At 43.9% G+C, this 23,111-nt stretch overlaps 1 protein-coding gene across 1 annotated transcript in view; it reads left to right on the plus strand.

Annotated features, from left to right (window-relative positions):
• The window catches only part of LOC142574705 (uncharacterized), an 88,432-nt gene that overhangs the window by 24,885 nt on the left and 40,436 nt on the right, over positions 1–23,111 (plus strand). The window contains exons 3-4 of the mRNA XM_075683734.1: positions 4,325–4,436; positions 7,855–7,898. Coding sequence (XP_075539849.1) covers positions 4,325–4,436; positions 7,855–7,898 — 156 coding nt within the window. The remainder of the gene's footprint in view (positions 1–4,324; positions 4,437–7,854; positions 7,899–23,111) is intronic.

Raw genomic sequence — 23,111 nt, forward strand, 5'->3', positions numbered from 1 at the left:
GCGATCGGCGAATAGTTTGTCAGGCCTCAAGTTGAATTCATAATTTTGTTTCGCTTCTATCTTTCTAATCATAATATTAGGCAAGTAGTAGTTGCCTCATCTTCTTAGTTCTGTGGGAATTCAGCATGTAATTTGAGAATTCATCGGCGTGTCACGTAACTGTACCTCCGGCACACGCCCTGAATTGGATTTCCTGCAGCCTTTGAACCAAACTCAGCAGTTGAAGTGCTTTATTTTTGTTGTTTGCCTAAAGGGCTGCTTTCACTGAGTTCCACGGTTACACAAGGTACTGTGAACGATGCATTCTGATCACACTGAATTGAAAAACAAGCGCCGCGGCTTTAGTAAAGAAGTTATTGATTGCGAGGTGTTCTGCAGACTTACGGTCGCAGGATCAAATAGACACAACGTGGTGGCAACTTCCAGCCAGCTCTCTACCGGCTATATACGCAGATATTTCCACCCCACCAAAAACCCTTCACGGGACGTAAAAATATATTATCACTTTGCGCTTTCTTTGTTGTGAAATTGAAGAAAAATTTCGGAAATATTTTCACTATCTTCTTGAAAAACGTTGATAGCTTGATGAGTAGATACGCATTTGCTTCAAGCGAAATTGTGTCATCGAGGAATGAAAACCAAGCCAGTAACGCAGGCCCGTCGGTATACACACAAGGGAACAGTATATCGGTCGATTTGATGGGCACGACTTCAGGCAGTAGATCCCAACATAAGCTTACTTTGGCCTATGGGTACTCGCATCTTGAGATGACTGCGACTCGCACTGACGAACTTAAACAGTAACGTGTCGAACCGGGTAGAGCCTCAGGCACAAAACACTGAAACCATCTTAAACATTTGGGCTCTCGTTGCTCCCCGGAGCTTGTACCTTTATGCGATTTAAACACTTATTGGCGTGGACTAATATGCGACAGCATTAGTGCGCAAACGCTTGTCGGCACTTAAAGGAACACCGGTTCATCATCATCATCATCATCAACCTGGTTACACCCACTGCATGGCAAAGGCCTCTCCCATACTCTCGAACTAACCCGGTCGTGTACTAATTGTGGTCATGGTCTCCCGGCAAACTTCTTATTCTCATCCGCCCGCCTCACTTTCTGCAGTCCCCTGCTACGCTTCCCTTCCCTCTTCCCTGGTAATCCAGTTGATGGTAACCCTTAATGAGCATCGGTAATCTTTCGTCCTCATTACATGTCCTACCCATGCCCATTTATTTTTCTTGATTTCATCTAGGATGTCTTTAAGGCGCGTTTGTTCCCTCACGCAATCTGCTCTTTCCTTATGCCTTAACGTTACACCTATCATTATTTTTTCCATAGCTAGTTGCATCGTCCTCAATTTAAGTAGAACCCTCTTAGTAAGCCTGCAGGTTTCTGCCCCGTACGTGAGTACTGGTAAGACGCAGCTGTTATACACTTTTCTCTTGAAGGGTAATGGCAACCGGCTGTTCATGATCTGAGAATGCCTGCCAAATGCACCCCAGCCCATTCTTATTCATCTGATTATTTCAGTCTCATGATCCGGATCCGCAGTCACTACCTGTCCTAAGTTGATGTATTCCTTTATCACTTCCAGTGCCTCGCTAACTATCGTAAACTGCTGGTCTCTTCCGAGACTGTTAAGCATTACTTTAGTTTTACTGGCTTACTGGCATCCTGTCTAACGGAGTTACTACCGACTTATATTGCACACTCCTTAATGGTGCCCATATCTCATATCTCCAACACTAAGGTCCCCTTCCTGAGTTTACGCCGAATACCTGTTCTGTAGCTTGGTACGGAATTCTTCTATTTTCCCTCTTACCGCTAATTCATTCATTGGCTCCTTATATACCAGTTTCTTCCGTTCCCTCCTCAAGTCTAGGCTAATTCGAGTTCTTACCATCCTATGGTCACAGCAGCGCACTTTGCCGAGTACGTCCACATCTTGTATGGTGCCAGGGTTAGCGCAGAGTATAAAGTCTATTTCATTTCTAGTCTCGCTATTCGGGCTCCTCCACGTCCACTTTCGGCTATCCCGCTTGTGGAAGAAGGTATTCATTATCCGCATATTATTCTTTTCTGTAACGTCTACTGATAACTCGCCCCTGCTATTCCTAGTGCCTATGCCATATTCCCCCACTGCCTTGTCTTCAGCCTGCTTCTTGCCTACCTTGGCATTGATGTCACCCATCAGTACAGTGTATTTTGTTTTGACTTTACCCATCGCCGATTCGACGTCCTCATAGAAGCTTTCGACTTCTTGGTCATCATGACTGGATGTAGGGGCGTACACCTGCACGACCTGCAATTTGTACCTCTCATTAAGTTTCACGAACAAGACCTGCCACCCTCTACTTAATGCTTTAGAATTCCTTTATTTTACCAGCTATATTGTTATTAATCAGGAATCCGACTCCTAGTTCTCGTCTCTCCGTTAAGCCCCGGTAGCACTGTCTATGCTTCATTTGTCCTTTTCGCTTCACTGAGCCCTATTATATCCCATTTACTGCCCTCTAATTCCACCAATAGCACAGCTAGACTCGCCTCATTACATAACGTTCTAGCGTTAAACGTTGCCAGGTTCAGATTCCAATGGTGGCCTGTCCGGAACCAGGAATTCTTAGCACCCTCTGCTGCGTCGTAAGTCTGACCACCGCCGTGGTCAGTTGCTTCGCAGCTGCTGGGGACTGAGGGCCGGGGTTTGATTGTTGTAGTCATATAGGAGGTTGTGGCCAAGCACTGCACCATGGTGGTCAATCCTGCTCTGGTGAGGGAGTGCGTTACCGGTTCTGGTCACCGGGATCAGGCCGCACTTCAGGCTTGTTTATGCAGTTTTATAAACACGCGGATTGTTTTTTATTTTATTTTTTTTAATCCGGTAGAAAATTGCGCGTCAGCGGGATTCGAACCACGGTCCTCTTGCACGCGAGGCGGATGCTCTACCTCTGCGCCACATCTGCGCCTGAACACCGGTTATCGTCCTTTATTGAGTGTGGGGGAAAAGCTGAGATTTTCGTGGAAGCTTAGAGTTTAATGACTAACCTTTTGCCACAGGACAATATTTCAGGTTTTCTACGACAGGCCATGGCGAGTCCCTGCTAAGTACAGGCTGCCGCGATGGCAAAAGGCGTTATGCATTATAATGTGCATATAATGTGTATAATGCATATAATGTGTAATTCCCAGTAGCAAAGAAGCGGACGCGCTTGTTTTCTCTCATAGTGTTTACTAAAAACGTCAATTCAGTCACACCTGAGCGATTGCTGGTTAGTTTTCTTTTTCAGCATCAGTACTTATAGCCGCAAACAGGTTATAGCCGCAAACATAGCCCTCAATAAAGTTTGGATGGGAGAGTTCGAAATCCCACGCAAGGAACCGATGACTGCACTCAATAAATCTGAAGGAAAGGTAAGTTCTCTTATTGCACGAATAGACAAAATGTTGCCAGCTAAGGCGTCAACGGTTGCAAAGATTTTAACTAATTGCTTGATGAAAGGCGAACAACAAGACTTAATTGCATATCTGTAAATTCAGCACAAGGTGCAACATCCTGGCTCCAAGCTGAGTTCTTCAAGCTGAGTCGTTGTTTTCCTGGCTATGAGGTCGTGGGTTCGTTTATCTGCCGCGGCGGCCGAATTCTGATTGAGTCGGAATGCAAATTAAATCCTGCTGCACTTAGGTTTAGGCTCACATTAGAGATCCTCAGATGGCCAAAAAGTAATTTGGAGTGCGCCGCTGCTGCGTCTCTCAAAACCTGCTTGTTAATTTCTTTTAGACATTGAGCCTCGTAAATTATCTTGTTCAAACATTTCTCGGTAGCACCAGTTTTACAAAAGAACTATACTCTAGTTCATTGCATGAAACTCCAAAACAACTCCGCACTTGTCGAACACTGCAAAAACTTCAGTGCGAGGTTCCTGCATAGCAGTTGGATAAATAAATACTGCACTTCGTGTTTTCTGCAAATAGCGAAATTTCCAATGCAGCTCTGCCTTCACTGCAAAGAACAGTATTTGAAGCGTACTTCGAAGCTGAAATCAACGGCAGCACCTTTCTTCTTACAGCAGTGCCATTTTCGCGTCATAACGTGCAGAAGTGGTTAAATACACTCGGTCAGCACACCTGCTCCTCTAGCCACCAGAGCTGCCCGATCAACACGATTACGAAAATATGTGTCTGGGTTGTTCGCACGCACCGACTGCCACGTGGGTACGTGACTGTAGTGGTCGCTTTCAGTGTTCATCTTTCCAGCATTGTTGATGAGTTTTGTAGAATGCGTGCACATGTGGTAATACTTCAGGAAATGTCGATACAAACAGGTCACGAAGCTTCGGGTGAAAAGTGCTCCAGAACCAATTGTCACCGACATCAGCATGGGTTTCTGCCGGAGCAGCCACTGAATCGCGGATATGCAAAATTTGAGTCATTCAGGTGAGTCATTACACGGAAAATTACATTCCTAATCAATTTGATATACGCGTCGCTAATAAAATAAGAAACAACTCTAGTTTACTCTATCATTACCAATAGATACCTCTTTTTCAGCGTCCACTATAAGAGGGGGCGTTGACACAGCTATCAATTGGAATGAAAGCAATGCCGTTCTTGAAGTGTGCGGAAAGGCTTCCTCCTAAATCGCACCTGCTACTGTGCGTCCCCCTCACAAGTTGTGTTGTTTTTCCTTGCCAATGATTGTTGAAATTTTTGGAGACGCGGCATTTATCGTTTATTACGTCTTCAGTCCAAAGTAGAGAGTTATGACCGCCAGAAAATTGGTTACATTAGCTGTTTTTGTACGGCTGCATCGGCGACGGGCTTTGCGTCTGACGATGTGACCAGGGTCCCTATAACGTAAAACTATTCCAATATGTTCTTATTCCAATCTCCTGACGTCAAATTTGCGTAACCGCCGACGCAAGCATCGGGCGGTCACCCGCAGTGTTGTCTGAATACACCAATAAAACGCTCTCCTCATTTATAGAAGGTCACTTTTGTTTGCTTTAAAAGCGAAAACATTGCCTACACTGATCGAGCTTGTCTTATCTAATTGTCTGATGAGAGGTGAGGAGCACGCTCAAGTAGAGAGGGATTCAATGGAGCCGTGCCAGTGCAATGAAAATCGATAACGATAAGAGGGTGGTGCCGCCGTCTGTAATTGGTCCGCATTCCCTTACATATCTTACGTTGGGTGGTCGAAAATCGCGACGGCATGCAGCGGACGGCATGCAACAGATCCTCAGCAAATAATAGTTGGCAGAACGAGGTTGTAAACATGTCGAAAGCTCTTGAAAACGCTACATGGCTACGCAAAGACCTTTATTGTAGGCTCTCCGGCTGGTGCGAGTAACCAGTACCACAGCCATCGACCACCAACTAGCCCGCCTCTCGCTGTTTAATATGTTGCCATCGGCTGCAGCCATTTTTTATTCATTTCGGAAGAAGGGACCCTGCGCCTATTCAGAAGAAAACTCACTTTCGTTCGGCATATTATAGCATCGTTAACGCGTACAAGTCGCTTTGACGTCTCGCGGTTTTGTGATGTCGCGTGACAGGCAGGTGATGTGTTTGTCGAACAAGAACTTTTGTCCAATATGCGAGCGCTAATGGCGAAAAGCGTCGAATCATAATCAACAAGTTTTCTGTTGTTCTTTCCAGGGGTGCGTTACCAGTCTGTTCACGTGATATCAGATTTGGAGCTATCGCTGTTTTCGTGACTTCGCGTGAAGGACAGGTGAATTGGGGGTGGTTAAAAAGATTTTTTGACCAATGGCGGAGGGCTGAGTGCAGAATTAGAATATAAAACTTTGCAATAACTTTTCGTTATAACGCCCCAGAACTATACACCCAAAGCATTCGTTGGCCTGCACAGAAACGATGCTTACACAGACGTGTGATTTCGACATCCGTACGGCTGACCTTCTGCTGAATCGCTTTCCGTGCTGAAATCTCAAAACGCCGATCGAATCGAATTGCCGGGCATTTCAATATTCAACTGTAATGGTAGGCGACAATAACAATGGTGTTGGGCTGCTAGGCACGATCTCCAAGGATCAAACCCCGACCGCGGAGGCCGCATTTCTAGGGGGCCAAATGCTAGAAAATCCATGTACATAGATTTAGGTGCACAGTAAACTATCCCAGGAGGTCTGAATTATTCCGTAGGCCTCCACTACGGCGTGCCTCATAGTGAGATCATTGTTTTGGCACGTAAAACCGCATAGTTCTTAAGGCCACAAAAACAACTCTCACAATTCTTACTTTTACGAACAAAATGATGTCATTAGCGTATTAAACGGACATGACATGACATTATTTTTTCTTCCACCGGGAGTGCTCCTTCGACGCACAGAAGGAGCTGAGCCCCATGAAGTGGCCATAGACCGTCATATTTTCTACTTGTAAGCTTCTATGGAAGCTTCGCTACAATGAACATTTAGCTCGGTGTAATTATTACGAACTAATAGTTGATTGAGCTCACTTGCTTGAGGAAACCTACCGTACGTGTTAATATTAAGATCACCAGATAATATCACCGTATTTGTTTTCATTCGGTCTACCTAACAGCGCGTCCAAGAACATTAGAGTGGCGATGTATGCAGCCGGTACGAGGGCGCTATGCAACAGCGAACATACTTTAATGGTTAGCAGTTCAAAATTATTGGAAGATTTAGTAAAAGCGTCATCTATTTTTGACTGTAAGCTTTTGTATGCCATAATCGACACTCCTCCGCTTACGGAAAAGCTGTTCAAGTAATAAATGGTGCAAACAAAAATGTGCAGCACCTTGCTCCCGTGCTTCATCGATGATTCACAAATTTTTATAAAATCCAAGGAAAATCCAAAGAGGAAAGAATTGCACCAAGTGCATCGCCCATATTCGAACAGGCTGCGTGTTTGGGTGTAAGAGATAAGTATTTAGGATGGCTCCGGTAAACGTCACCTACTTCCGACGGAACCAGCGCCGTGGCTGAGATCTACGATGCAGTAACAACGGTAAAATTTACATGCTACCTGGTGCACTCGTGATTGATCTGTTTATTTTTCTTTTTGCCTAGCCTTTCTTCGTCCTTGGTTCACGCATAATTCCGCTGTTTTTCCCTCTTGCTTTCGATTACTAGTGCATGTAGCTTTTTCAGTTCCGGTCATAAGTGTTCTTTGATAAAAACTGGAGCTCTGCCCTACAAACCAAAATCACAGACACAAACACATTTTTTTACGTGCGTTTTCAGCGACAGCTTCTCGTTTCACTATAGAAGAGAGTTGTGCTCTTAGGTTTGTGAGGCATCAATTCTTTTTTGGCACTCGATGACAGGAATTTACATCACCGTGAGCTATTCCTTCACAACTTACATCACCAAAATGTCTTAGGATTGCGTGCAAATCTTGAGGCTTTGTACCGGGAACGCCCCTGACTTCAATATTGCTCTCCTGTTCGAGATTATATGTCGTGCACCGGAGGCATTAACTCGTCCTTTCAGTGCTATCTACTCTGAAGTGGGAGCGGCATTTTCTTTCCTTTCAGCAGCATGTTTCGTTTTCTCTTCTTGAGCACTTCGTAGTGATGGTGTCAACTTTAGTGTGGAAGAAGCTTACCGAGTGCTTTATTTGCTTATATTCTTTGCGGACCTCGCACTGAGCTGCGTTACTTTCTTTCTTCAATGAGAAATTGTTTACCGATTGTCTACGTTTCAGTCTTAGATTGCGCGCTCACAGGATAGTGGTGCAACGGGTAGGTTCTGATGACGCCAGAATTGTGGGAAAAATGTGTAGTTCCCTCCCCTCAGCGCCAATTCAGCAATTTGATGGTGATTTATTAGCTCTGTAGACAATACTGCTTTTTTTCTTTTAGTTATACGCAATACAAGCCCGTAGGGGGTTTCACCAGTGTCCTCGGTGAGTCAACATAGGCAATTACTTCATATTTTTAGAATTGGCCTGCGTTATGTCATGTATGCGTGCGAACTTTTATTCGTGTCGGTTAGTTTGAGCGGTATACAAAAGTTATAGAGATGTTCTTAGGTGCCTTGGCAAAACGAGACGTGATTATGTTTTAAATCAGCCGACATTGGCATCCAAGCTTGCATAGTCTGCAAAATTGTAGGACATTGTTTTAAACTGTCTGTTTAAATGCACGAAATTCAAATTGTGACTGTGACTACCCGACAGAAATAGCATGGTCTCAAATTTTGCTACAATTCTGAAAGATGGCAAGAAATCTGAGCCTTTTGTCGATTATGAGGTTGTTAGTTTATGCTTGAGCCATATACGAAGAAAAAGTAGGGAAGAAGAGGACGTCAAGCTGTTATGCACTTTCTGGCGTAGCACTTCAAAATTTTCCATTGCGTATGGTTGTGCCATCTTCTAAATTATATGATACGCCATCTTGAGATATGCCGCTAATTTCTCAATATAATTTTTGCAATACCCTAGCAAGAATTGCCGACTAACTGTGCAGCCAAATGAATAGCAACATCGTCGATTGACGATAATGCAGCTACATAAGCGGCTTCGTTTCAACGTGCCGATGTGGTGCGACAGGCATAAGGTGTTTTTATTTTTATACTATTTGTTTTAGTCGTGCGTCATGAATGCGTAATTCTGCTAATTTAGAGAATCTTTGTGCGCTTGTGTTTGTGTGTGCATCGCGCCTTTTCTTAGATTTTTGTTCTTTTCACTTCTTATATTTGTTGAGTAACCAATCTATAATTTTGACATAGCTAAATTTCCCATGCTTCTAGATCTAATTAAAGGTAGGCACTTAACTAGCAATGGTTACCAACGAAAAGCTGAAGCAGACACCTTCCCACTCCAGCTTACTTGGTGCGCGACTTTTAATGTAGCTTTGAGTTAAAAATTGTTCTAATTAAAAAGAAGCCTTCACCTTCTGCCCAAAGTTTTCGCTGCGTGCGTAATCGTTCCAAAGCAGCACAGCAAAAATATGAGATGTGCGAAATCTTTATTCAAAGCTTGGAATGGGCGTGCGCTTCGTCGGCGATAGCCACGTCATTCACGAACGAAAACATTGCTGACCACTACATTGTTCCCAGATGCTGCAACACTGTGTACACGAACGATCCGCAACACGCATTGGCAAGTTGCCTAATGACATGACTTTGGGTGTAAGACAGCGCTTTCTCCGGCCTGCAGCGAAAGAAACTAATTTTATAGCTGGCGTTTTGCGTTTTCGTCTCACGTCGACTGCTACTTGCCCAACATTTGCGCTCGCAGTTCTTACGCAAAATAATAGTGCGCGAGCATTCTTCGGCGAGATTTTCGGAAAAACCGTGCCTGTCGGGTGACGCCTTGTAACTGGGAAATAAGTGCGTATCAACAACTACAGGTTAAAACATCTAAATGTTATAGAAGTCTAACTTTACATGGTTGGTACCTTTATAATCCTTAAAAAAACTTGTCCCGTTGGCGTCACCTTCACATAGTTGTTTGTTGCAATAAGAAAGCATAGAATAAGATATATAAAAGTTTCATATTACGAAAAGCATATGTAATTAAAAACGAGAAGGAAGGGGTTTAACAGAGCAGCCCGATTTCTTTTACTCATATGATAAGAAGCCAACAAACACTGACACCAAGGACAACATAGGGGAAATTACTTGTGCTTAATAAATGAAATAAAATAAACGATAAATTATTGGAAATGAAAGTGGATGAGAGAACATCGTGGCGCAGGTGGGGAACGATCCCGCAACCTTCGCATATATATAATAATAAGAACACCTAATTGGCAGATGCCACTGGACAAAAACACGTTGTCGTAGTGTTTAGGCTCACTTAATACGATCGCCTTCGTGAGGTCGGGTTTGCCGCAAATTCTTGGAATGGCAGCACAGAACCGTAAGCTACGTGAAACGGGGAAACGACGGAGGAACTCTGAACGACAACAGAATATTGTATTCGACCGTAGGAACAACGAGAACAGTGATAGAAACTAGAAGGGAATCGACAGCAAGAAGAGGAAATTAGGTGATCAGAAGCGAATCGGAAACGACATTATAGCGCGACGCTTCATAAAAAAATGCTGCAGAAATTGTGAGAATCGCCTACTAAGGCGTAACCATTCTTTGACTCTGGAAAAAAGGGAAGGATAGATAGGGACCAACTAGCAACATAACTCAACAAAAGTATAGTAAAAGCCAAGCCAAAGAATACTTATGCATAGTAAACAATTCTCAGAAATTGTGTGGCTTTCTTTCGTTGTAAATTCTCGCCAGCAAACACCTTCTTGAACGGGCTTAGTCTCTTACGCAATCGTAGCTTTAGCAGCAATGTGTCGCGATATTTTTTTTTATATTTAAAGTAAAACTGAAAGCTTAGCCATGCTCCCCCGCGTACGCCGCGTATGTTGCGGCACGTAGCAGCATGACAACGATGACGTTGGGCGCATTTTCCCCGCATGAGTAGTTTCTAGGTATCCTCGCCCATGACATGAGCGTAAAGCGATGTTGATTCAATGGGGTGGGGGAGGGAAACACTACAATACCGCTTACTACGAAAGCTTTACCTGAAGCACTGCATCGTCTACCAACTTATTGCTCATCGAGGTGGTCGATGCGCGCTCACAGTAAATCTCAAACTGACCGAAATTCTACTCAGCCAGGTCTATTCAGGCTGTCACCCATACGACCCAGTCGAGCTTCGTCAGAATAGGGCTTGTGGGTCCCTCTCTGTGTAAATGAGTCTGAGTGAACCTCATGAGAGGGGTTGCCGAGCTTTGATTGCGTTACAACCACGTCGGCAAAATAATCCTGAAGTCATTTAAAAAAGACTGTTTGTGCGCAACACAAACAGGGACCAAGAAAAGGAGCAACACAAGCACGAGCACTTTCTAACAGCAGGTTTCATTTTTGAAGAACCACCTGCTTAAATACCCATGGAGCTGCGCGATCCAGTCAACAGAAAACGCCGATAGCACATATAACAACACTTGTAATAAAATGCCGTAGTCATCGGTACCCGGTCAACATAAAAACAGCTAAGCGAATAAAACAAGCACTTCAGACGAAACTGCGTTAAAGATATGATGTCAGGAGCGAATTCTCTTTATCTAAAAATGAAACTGAAGGCTGACTGATGCATTTTTTTCTTTAGTTTTGCAATCCAACGAGCTTCCACAATTTCTCTCGCGGTTTCATTTCTATGCCCAAACAATATCTCGGTGCTTCTATGACATGGTGAACATGCATGTTTTTGACAATGCATTGCCAATGCGCACTAAGGCGACCTTTTGGACTAGACAAGTTTTGCCTTAGTCTCGTGTTGATGCATCTCGCTGTCTGCCCTACGTACAGTCGCGATCAATATGAAGGTGGTCGCGCGAGCATCGACCGGCGAGCCTTTCCAGCTGCATAGCGGCCGACATCGAACTGCGGCGATAAAGATTGCGTTGCCTTCTTTCCCTCGTAGGCTCTTCCGGGCTACAACCGTCACCCCTATCACTAGACGCCCTGTGTGTATGTGTGTTATTTCTTTGTCCTCCGTCATTTTAGCGCCTTCACTTCAGATCCATCCCTATCACTACCTCGCTACCTTTTTCCTGTGTTTGTTCTCTGGGCTCCGGTTTATCTGCATGTATATCATTTCTTTTTCATTTTTTGCCGATAGAGCAGGGGCGGGTGTTTCTGCCGTCACATGTTTTGATAACACTGCCACTGTGTCTACGGCCCACATGCGCCGGACTGGTAATGCATAGAAAAAAAAGTCACCAGGCGTCCTCAGTGTACAGCTTCCGGCGAGCATTTCAGACTTATCAGAGCCTCTTCGTGACACATAAATACGGTTTATTTTGTTGCCGCCTTCAGACGCTCCCCATATGCCACGGCGGTTAACTGCGAAGGAAAGGCACGCTTCTCTCAGAGAAAAATTGCTGCCATTGTAGGCCGTCCACAGAAAACTGTAAACCGTACCTTCAATGCCTATTTCAGAGAGAACCGTGTAGCGGATGCCCTCATCGTCGCAGGCCCAGGAAAACTTTCGCCCCAACTTGAGTACCTCTTGATGCTATTCCTCCACCATTAATTGCGACCCCACCGACATCTTGTTTAATAATAATAATATATGGGGTTTTACGTGCCAAAACCACTTTCTGATTATGAGGCACGCCGTAGTGGAGGACTCCGGAAATTTAGACCACCTGGGGTTCTTTAACGTGCACCTAAATCTAAGTACACGGGTGTTTTCGCATGACATCTTGTTTAGGCATAGAAATCAAACCACGAGAGAAATTGTAGACGCTCACTGTATTGCAAAGCTAAAGGAAAAATGCATCAGTCATCTTGCCGTTTCATTGTTAAAGAGAATTCGCCCCTGACATCATATCTTGAACGCATTTTCGTCGGAAGTGCTTGTTTTATACGTTTAGCTATATATATGTTGAGGTTTTAGAGCTGATCGGCGGCATTTTATCACAAGTGTTGTTATATGCGCGATCGGCTTGTTCTGTTGACTGGATCGAGATCTGTGGGTATTTAAGCTGGTGGTTCTTCAAAAAAAGAAAATAAATTCAATTGTTTTTGTTTGAGAGCGTCCTTTTGTTGCTCCTTTTCTTCGTTCCTGTTTGTTTTGTGCATAAACACTTTTTTTTAAATGAATCGGTTCAAACTAGGCCGACTCCCAGTTATGCTTGAATCCTGAAGTACTGAAGAAAGCACTTTGAATCTGTTATAATCGACAACCCCGCGTGTTCACTCCCCTCTTGACTCCAACCAGCGGCCAAAAACACTGCATGAATCCGTGCTTATATTGATGACGTCTCATGTAAAAAAAGGAAGCTCAAAAGTGTCCCTAGCGATGGCAGTTCAGGTTACGATGTCTATGACGACAATGTTCTCGGTCTATCAGTATAGGTATCTCAGCGGTCACTGCTATAATCATGTATGTTACACTAATTTATTATTTTAGCACGAATGTTCACTTAAAGCTTATTGTTGTTATCATGAAGGTCCGTGGCATATCTCCCTAATACAGCTTTGGCCAAGAATGCGGCCCTTTATCTGTTGTGTGATGTCCCCTGAGTTCATTTTATTCTTGCTATTGTCGTGATCTTTTTCATGTGCGGCGAAGCAACATCATAAATCCTTGTGAATTCAGTAAATTTTAGGCTCTTTTGAGTTATCTCTATGTAACTGAATTACCCCTTACATTCGCTATGATTTCTGCACTTACATTTGGCTATGCATACATTCACGTATATATATATATATATATATATATATATATATATATATATATATATATATATATATATATATATATATATATATATATATATATGTCTGCTTCAATTTGTTCTTTGGCCACCTATGCAAGTTTTAGTCAGAGATGCAGTCTCATTTCAGTTTCATCGGAACATCATGCACTAACATTGACCAACATGCCCTTGTAAGGCAAGTCATTTTTAGTGATTGTAACCATTGACTGGCGCGTTTCTGTCCCTGGTCAAGGATAATTTCCGCCAGCTTCAGTCCGCGATGTAGTCTGCGGGCAAGCGACGTGCAGCAGCTGCAGCACGGCGCTGCTATGCCACAAAGAGACATTAGAAATTTGCTTTATTTTTATGCATTCACCATTGCATCTCTATGGCTGTATCAAGCGTACAACCTTTCCTTTTTATGCACGCCTAACCTTCTCCATTTTGTTAACTTAACCTTCAAATATTTTCTATCAAATTGGGGGGAAATCACTGTCTGTATAACTCATGGGGAGCGCATGTTTCAGTTTGATGGATCGTACCTGCAATGGCCAACTAAGCTATTTTAATGCGACCACTCCCGCTCTCATTGACAAATGACTTTGACGACTGAGCGGGTGTCCGATTTGCCCTGTATTAGTTAGGTCTCTCCACCTTGCGGGTTTCCGCTGAACTACTATGTCAAACTCATGGCTGTGCATGTATTCACGTATGCACAATTCGGTTCATGGCTATATATATATATATATATATATATATATATATATATATATATATATATAATAATATTTGGGGTTTTACGTGCCAAGACCACTTTCTGATTATGAGGCACGCCGTAGTGGAGGACTCCGGAAATTTTGACCACCTGGGGTTCTTTAACGTGCACCTAAATCTAAGCACACGGGTGTTTTCGCATTTCGCCCCCATCGAAATGCGGCCGCCGTGGCCGGGATTCGATCCCGCGACCTCGTGCTCAGCAGCCCAACACCATAGCCGCTGAGCATGCCACGGCGGGTTATATATATATATATATATATATATATATGAATATGTGTAGTTGCTTGAATATGTTGGAAGTCAATATAATTGCATTTATTATTTCAAGCATTCTTACGCCACCTATGCAAATTTTAGTCAGCTATGCTGTCTCATTTCAGTTTCAGCGGAATATCATGCCCCAGGAGAGAACACCATGTCCGCTTAAGGCAAGGAATTTTTAATGGTGGTAACCTTTGACGGGTGCGTTTCGGTCCCTAGCCTCTGAAAGGGGAGTCCAGGACAATGTCCGCCAGTTTGAGACAGCGATGTAGCTTGAAAGCCAGTGAAGTCGCACAGATGCAGTACTACGCTGCTACGCTGCCAAGAAAAATGTGAAATTTGCTATATTTTATGCATTCATAGTTTTGTCTGTATTTCTGTAGCAAGCGCAGAAGCTTTTCTTCTCCATTTTTATTAACTTAACCTCTGGAAATTTTTTATCCGATTTGCGTCAAAGCCCTTTCTGCATTTCGAAGAAGTAATGTCAATGGCCTTTCATTTCTTGAGCTGCACCGACTGTCCCCACACATTGCCCTCTGCACCAAGAGACTAACTTAAATAAGAAAACCGAAATCAAAGTGCGACAGTATGTGAACGAACTTCCTAAACATAACAAATATAAGTGCATAGGAAAAGGTCCTTTACCGATATTTCCACGTGCTTCAACCTTAACCTGCTCATGTTTAGTAAATGGGTATATCTTAAGAATTTCATGAACCTACAAATGATATGTACGTTTCCTTAACGTAAATAAATTAGAGCCCTGGTATTTCACGACAAACATGTTTTCACGGCCTAGCGACGGTTATTAAGCCGAAGGGCTACCATAAAGGGTGAATAAATAATTGATATTTTTGCTCCGCAAACTTGTGCCTACAAAAGACAAGAGCAAACAGAGAGAACGATACTGTCCTGCACAGTCAATCGTAGTCAGATGTGGCGACACCAGCTTAAGACCGCGCTGGCGACCCAAACTTGGGTCGCCAGCGCGGTCCGACGAAATATGTGCGCGCATTTAACAGAGCGAACGACGCGGCTGTTATGACGTATCTTATTCATGAATTTAATGATTTTTATGATTTGTATGTTCAGAGTATCATAACTGTTGACGCCTTGTGGGTACAATTTAAAGAGCACGTGATGCATTGCATCACAAATTTTATCCCTTTGAAAAAGAAGGTAACATGCAAGCACAATCCGTGGATTACTCGAGAAATAATCCACATGAAACGGAAAATTAATAGGTTAAGGCAACGAAACGGGCAACGACCAAACTCAGAACTAAAGGTAAACATAATTTCGCTAACAAAACAATTAAAGAATAAAGTACTCGAAGCTAGGAAACAATTTTGTGGCAATACACTTAACAACTTCATTAAAAATTCGCCGGCCAAGTTCTGGAGGTATTTAAACAGAAAGAATGTTACTGCTAGTTTGCCTACACGTGGAAAGCAGCAAGCTGACTCATTTAACAATTACTTCCAGTCGATATTCACCGCCGATAACGGTGTTTTAGGAACATTAGCGTGCTATAGTAATGAGTCTACACAACTTTCTGGCGCTCCGGCCATAAGTGTACCTGGGATTCTTTCTCTGTTGTTGAACCTTGATGAAAGAAAGAGTTGTGGTCCTGACGGAATTCCAAACTGCTTTCTTAGGCGCTATGCCGAACCAATCAGTGAATATCTCTACCTCATATTTTCTAAGTCACTTCAGGACAGCTGTCTGCCCGCTGAATGGAAGGTAGCAAAAATTGTGCCCATTCACAAATCAGGCGACGTAACGTCCCCGTCCAATTACCGGCCTATATCCCTCACATGTACCTGTTGTAAAATTCTTGTGCACATCTTGTCAAAATTTCTTAAAGAACATACTGAGACTAAAAACATCATTCACCAAAACCAGCATGGCTTCAGAGCAGGGTTATCCACTGTTACCCAACTGGCAGAAATCTTTCATGACGTCGCAGAGGGAATCAATCATCAAAGTCAAACTGATATAATTTTCCTTGATTACTCAAAGGCTTTTGATCGCGTGGCACATGCTAAACTGAATTTCAAACTAAACAAAATACTTGGCGATGGTCCCGTTACGAGGTGGATAGCCAGCTACTTATCGGAACGCCGACAATATGTGCAATACAATGACCATGCTTCTGATATCGTTCCGGTCATTTCTGGCGTGCCGCAGGGCTCTGTGCTAGCACCATTTTTGTTTATTTTATACATAAACGACATAACATACCACGTTGATGTGAAGGTGCGTCTCTTTGCGGATGACTGCGTGCTGTACCAAAAAATAAACACTCATGAAGACCAAATAAGGTTAAACACAGCTTTGGGCAACGTCATAAAGTGGTGCAATACATGGCAAACGGCAATCAACATGGAAAAAACTGTAGTGATGTCTGTCACAAATAAGAAAACAAAACTTAATTTCCCTTACGGTACTGGCAACGGCGTTCTCAGAACAGTAATTGAAAAGAAATACCTTGGTGTGATTATTTCTGATAATCTCAGCTATAAAACCCAAGTACAAAACATTACCAAAAAAGCAATGAACAGTTTATACTTCCTTAAGCGCACCTTGCGCTTTGCGACTTCAGATACCAAGTTACTCGCATATAAAGTCCTTACCCGTCCAATCTTGGAATATGCAAACGTCGTCTGGTTTCCATATATGCAAAAAGATGTACACATGCTCGAATCAGTTCAACGAAAAGCTGTTCGTTTTAACTACCATAGATACCGGCGCACTGATTCTCCCACAGAGCTGCTTTCCAACGCAAGCCTAGACACCTTATCAAACCGCGTCACGCTCCATAGACTCAAGTTTCTTTATCAATTAATTCATAACGCATTTAACATGGATCCTACTACTTACATTAGTTTTAATCGTTCTAGAGAAACACGTCACAAGCATGACTTTACGATTAATGAATACTCTTGTACTAACAACACATATTACTTTTCTTTTTTCCCTCGAGCCATAAGAGAATGGAACGGCCTAGATAAATCTATAACTGCGCAGGATTCCTTGAAAAAGTTCGCTGAGCTCGCTGCCTTGTCAGTCTTGACAACAATCCAGACCTGATGATCACGTTCAGACTGTATTGATTTTGTGTTGTCGCCCACTCGGTGCGTAACTGGCATATTACTGTACTGTATACTGTTTGTATTGTTGCCTGCTTGATGTGTAACTGGCGTATTACTGTACTGTACTGTATTCCTGTATCTTGCTGATAAATCCACTCCTGTAACAGTCCCAGTGGGACTAACAGTATGTTAAATAAAAAAAAAGTTGTTTCGGCATGTACAAACGCTTCAGCGTACATGCTGGAGCAATCTTTGGTATTCACGTAAATTCGGGATTGTAAAGCATCATGCAATGCGAGCTTTTTAGACCAGTTCGCACGCTCTGCTCCTGATGGTTAAGGCCTTTTGAATTAATCAATCGCCTTTGAAAGCTGTGGCGCATGACATCACGTATCTGCTTAATTTTTTCACCATTTATTTTTTATTCCTTCCTTCTTTCAACCTTTATTTTTCTCCCCTTTTCCCAACACAAGATAGCCATCCGATAGTTACACTGGCAAAGCTTTCTATCGTTCCTTCCTTCTTTTTTCTCTGTTTCGCGCGATCTCAAATAGATGAGAAAGATAACAAGCTTTAGAATACATGAAGGATGTACTCCACCGACTACTATTATAGAAGCAAAAGTCCGATGCCTTCCCCTGAGGGAGCCAGAAATATCACACGCGTGGCAATATGCACAGCCCAGGAAGATCGCCGCCCAAACGAATCCAAACCAGATTTTAGGCATTGGAAAGGCTTGCAATTGTTTTACTGCACATCATACACAACGGTGCCCGTATAGATTATTCCTAACGTATCTACGGAGAACTGTGAATCTCTGGGTCGTTCTTTACCATTATCGGAATGATTATTGGTACGTCAATTTTTCAAAAATTGGGATGGATTTCTACAGGAAGAAAACTGCAGGTTCTTTTTTTTTGCTGTTTCCAAGGGTTTACCTGTATCGAGTGCAACCTGACATAATTCCTCACAGTAGTCAGCTGTTTCACAATCACGTAACGTTCCGTTATGCTTTTTCAATTCCCTAAATACGTCTCCACACTCGAGTCTACATGGCAATAGACTTCAATTGCTTTTGCGTCCTTGTCCACACCACTGGTCACCCTAGTGCAGAATTTAACACTGTAATGCCAAAACGGCTCCACATCGAGAACACTGACGCATTCAGGGTCGCTTCACTGTTGTCACTTAAGCTTCCTGATGTCTTATTTTTCTGATGCTGTCGTATTCCCTGTCCCAGTTCCAAATTTGTGTAATAGCTTGAGCCGGTAGGCATGTGTCATTACATGACCGTCATTCCTGCTTTGTCATTCCACGCTCGTCATGCTGTCATTGTCATACCATCGTCGTGATACAGTCGTCATGCATTCGTTGTCAGACCACCATACTGATACCGCCGTGGCCGTTCATTCTTCTTTATTCAAGCATCGTAGTATGGCTGTCACCATGCTGTCGTCGTCACGCGCTACTCCGACCGAGTGGTTCTAGTAATCTACCGCCTTGGCTCACTAGGTATGAGATCCTGGCTGTAATGCGGTCTAAGCCGCTCCACAGTATTCATTCCAGCTTCGTGATATCTAACTCTCGTCATGCCGTCGTCATCACGCATTCTAACCTGACTCTGTGGGCCAAGTTGTCTGGTAGCTTGGGACGCTCAGTGCGCAAACCATTGTGATGTCGCAGAAACTCACATCGCAGATTCCGTGCCCAAAGCTTCAAAGCGCTTATGTTCTGAAAAAGTTGCATCAATGTACCTGACCCATTATCAGTTCTATCATGTGGCAACAACGCTGAATCTTGTGACTTCTGGACAATGTCCTGCCCATAGTTATTACCTGCAGATATTCCTGCAGGACATTCTTAATTATGGTTTCTATAGTGTCAGCCCTGCCGGTTTCCACATCATTCTTGATGCTGGCATGTATTTTGTAATTAGAAGAATTTTCTCCTCGTAGCCAAGCAACTGTCATATTTCCGTAACAAATTGCACACGTTTAAGTTTTACAAGTCCTAATACGCACATGTTTGAGTTGGATGAACTAGGCCTGCAATGGCAGGGCAAGCTCTCTCAAGCGCAACAACCCCCGCTCGGAACAATAAAAGTACCGCTCAGCTACATCTCTCTGACCGTTACGTCGGAGGCCAAATTGAGCTCCGATCGCATCATACCTGACGCGACAACGAAGCCATCTGTGCGCACTACAGAAGCACGATCGAGTATTGGAGGATTTCGTCCACGCAGCGATCCCCACGTAAGGCGACTGACATTTATGAATGCATTATTAGCCGATATCTTTAAGTTAGGGTACAGCTAGAGGATGTTCTGCTATCTAATCTAGCAGTGGTGCCCCCTCCTTATTCGTGGAAGACCCGTAGTAGATGGGTGCTGATTGACATCCCTCTGTCTTGCTGCGCTTTGTCTCTTCCCTCCATTTATGAACCGTACGTGTCAAGCGCGGGGGCACCCTGCGCGAGTAACTGTGAAATTGCTGCAACGACTTGCACAGCTTCAAGCTCTATAACTCGTGATGAGCGTACGCTTCAGTTTCATGGATCATGCCTACAATGCCTGACAAGCCTCTTCCAAATGCGATCACTCCAGCCCTGATTGATAAATGAACGGTCCAGTTTTGCCTCTATATGAATGCTGAGCGACAGAATGAGCGAATGAGAATGAATCAGCGAGAGAAAGTAAGGAGTGTAGGAAGTAGGCTTGTAACGGCATAACCAACAATATTATTACCTACTTTCGTTTGATGCCACCCGGAGAAGTTTTTATCTGGGCGGCCGGTAAGCAAGCTAAACGGGCTCGAAACATTGCGTTATAAAAAATGTGAAATCTCATTATCACTAGGGGTAATATAGTGAGACCAGGGGGCAGCGAACGAGTATGAAGCAGAAATAATCGGATCACGCCTTCCAGTTTATTATCGGCAGTAAGTAAATCAGCGCAGCAGACATAAAATTCGAGCGCACCTGAATACTTCATATGAGGTGTAAAAGCGAAAGCAATAATGTCCAATTAAACGCCGCTGATCGGTCCTTCGAGTTAACTTCTCACCAGCAAGCGAGCACGTTGACACGTTTGGCCAGCGCTTCCTAGACAGTACAAGCCGGTGCACTTCCATCCATGACGTCATGGTACTTTACCCGACTGCCATATAATTTAATGCAGACACCCCCGAGTAAGCCGCGCTGATTTTTACGTCACCACTTTCGTCAAGCCTGGATTGGAAATGGAAATTTCGTCCCAAGTAGCATGATGTCATTAACCACAGTGCACAGGCCTACTATCTAGGAGGCGCTGGTTTAACCCATTACGTAACACACTCCGATACTGAGGGTGACGTTGTAGGTTCGAAACTTACTACCACGGACATTTTCCGTTTTCAATGTATTCTGTTTGTTATACAATATTTTCTTTATGGTGATTACCAAGGCAACCTTAGGATGCAGGCGAAGACTCGCTCTACAAGGAACGCGTGGATCTCACAGGCTTCCGAGAGCGAGGCTGACGTGGTGCCGCGGCGGTTTCTTTTCCTCTCGCGCAAGACTTGGCGTGCCAGCGCTCAGAAATGTCTTCCCTTTCGCCCGCTCTACTCCGTCCAGCTGCGCACGTGAGGTGCCGCAGCAGCCAGGGGGAATTTAGGTGCCATTTATTTGCTAGAGAAGGTGTGTTTTTAGCTCAATGGGCCATTTGATGCTTTCTCAACAAATGTCGCCCTTGAAGCAGCAGGCGTCTCGAGTTTCTAATAACGGCCATCGGCGGTTTGAAGGTACACTTTGGCCGAAAGATGGAAACATTTACCTGCATGAGCAAGCCGCAAACAATCCAATCATTTTCTCTTGGAGCCTGCAGCCTGGAATGCAATCCATCATTCATCCTTCACTAAGCTCAACAGTGGACGTCACTAAAAAGAGCTGCTACACAGCTCATGTGCTTATAACAGCCAAGCAAGGTTTTTATTATATTGAAGTCGAACATTGCGTTTTGCTTCAGCCTGTACTGGCGCCTTTCTTTCACCAGCGCCTGGAATGCAATTGTCGGAGAGGGCACTGCCTGTTGCGGTGTGCCATTAAATTATCTGTGTAAGTTGCTCGTTATTTAGGCCTGAGTATTATGCGTTGACTATTTTGTCAACGACGACGAGGAAGAGCAAAACGAGGTTTGTTTCATCCCTAGAACATGGCAGAAGCGCTCCTTAAGGGCTCGAGGTTCGACTGAGTAGTCTGCCAGATGTGGCTCGCACAAAGGGGCATGATGCTGCTCTAAAGACAACTCACTTCACGCTCCATTCTCCCCGTTTGTTACCGGAAAGAGCCCGTAGGTTCTGATTTGAACTATGTGAAGCGGAATGCGTCCCATGCCTTTCGCTGTGGCAAATCAGTTCTGCTGAAGCCCGCAAGCTGGAGGAAGGTTCTTAAAAGGAAACGTTGTCATCCACCCAACTGTGGCGCTAAGCGTTCACAGTTGTCCCCTTCATAAACCTTCCTCCAGATTAGAGGTTTCATCACAACTTGTTTTCCATATTCAGCGTTCCTGCGCCTTGAGCTGTTGATCAAATCGGCCTAGTTCAGCGATCTACAAGCCTTAACGCTAGCTGTGATGGTAGAGCTACATTTCTGAAAGGGCATTGCTCCTGGATTGGATCCCTCGAGCAAGACCAATTTGTCGTCAACTGTCACGCTATCTTCCAAAGAAGGCAACAGGTTATTTTTTAGTACCTTCATGCTATAAAGAACGATGACAATTTTCTCTTCATGTCGTTTTGTTGCATGCATCTGTGCAAAAACGGGGTTGTTAATGCACTGCGGTGTTTACTTAATCCAAAAACAGTTCAAGCATCTATGGCCCCAAGTCAACGCGTTTATCGAGACAGTTAATGTGAGAGATCGGCGAGCACTTTATCAGGCCTCAAGTTGAATTCATAATTTTGTTGCGGTTCAATCTTTCTAATCATAATTATTAGGCAAGTAAAAGGTGCGTTATCTTTTCGGTTCCATGGACATTCTACATGAAATTTGAGAATTCATGCGCGTGTCCCCTAACTGTACCTCAGGAGCACGCTCTAGCTGTATTGGATTTTATGTAACCTTCGAACCAAGCTCAGGAGTTGAAGTGCTTCATTTGGGTTGTTTGCCTAAAGATCTACCTTTATTGAGTTCCACGGCTACACAAGGTGGTGTCAACGATGCATTCAGATCACACTGAACTGAATTGACAAACAAGCGGCGCGGTTTTAGTACCGAAGACATTCATCGTGAGGTCACCTGCAGACTTAGGGTGGCAGGATTAAATTGACACAAGGTCATGGTAACTTCCTGCCTGCCCTCTTCAGGTCATACGCGTAGCAATTTGCACCCCGCTAGAACCCTTCACGAGACGTAAAAGTTATCTTCAGTTTGCGCTTCCTTTGTTGTGACCTTGAAGAAAATTTTCGAAATTATTTCGGCCGACTTCTTGAAAAACGTTGGTAGCTTGGCGAGTTGGTACGCATCTGTTTGAAACGAAATTTCGACATCGAGGGATGAAAACAAAGCCAGTAACGCAGGCCCGTCGGTATACACACACGGGACCACTATATCGGTAGCTTGGACGGGCGCGACTTCAGGCAGCAGACCACAGCATAAACTGCCTTTCGCTTATGGGTACTCGCATCCTCAGATGACTGCAACGCGCTCTGACGCACATAAGAGGCAACGAATCAAAGGGCGTAAAGCCATAGGCACAAAATACCATTTTAAACATTTGGACTCTCCATTGCTCGC

This window comes from Dermacentor variabilis, chromosome 3 (assembly GCF_050947875.1).
Source record: "Dermacentor variabilis isolate Ectoservices chromosome 3, ASM5094787v1, whole genome shotgun sequence".
NCBI lineage: Eukaryota > Metazoa > Arthropoda > Arachnida > Ixodida > Ixodidae > Dermacentor > Dermacentor variabilis.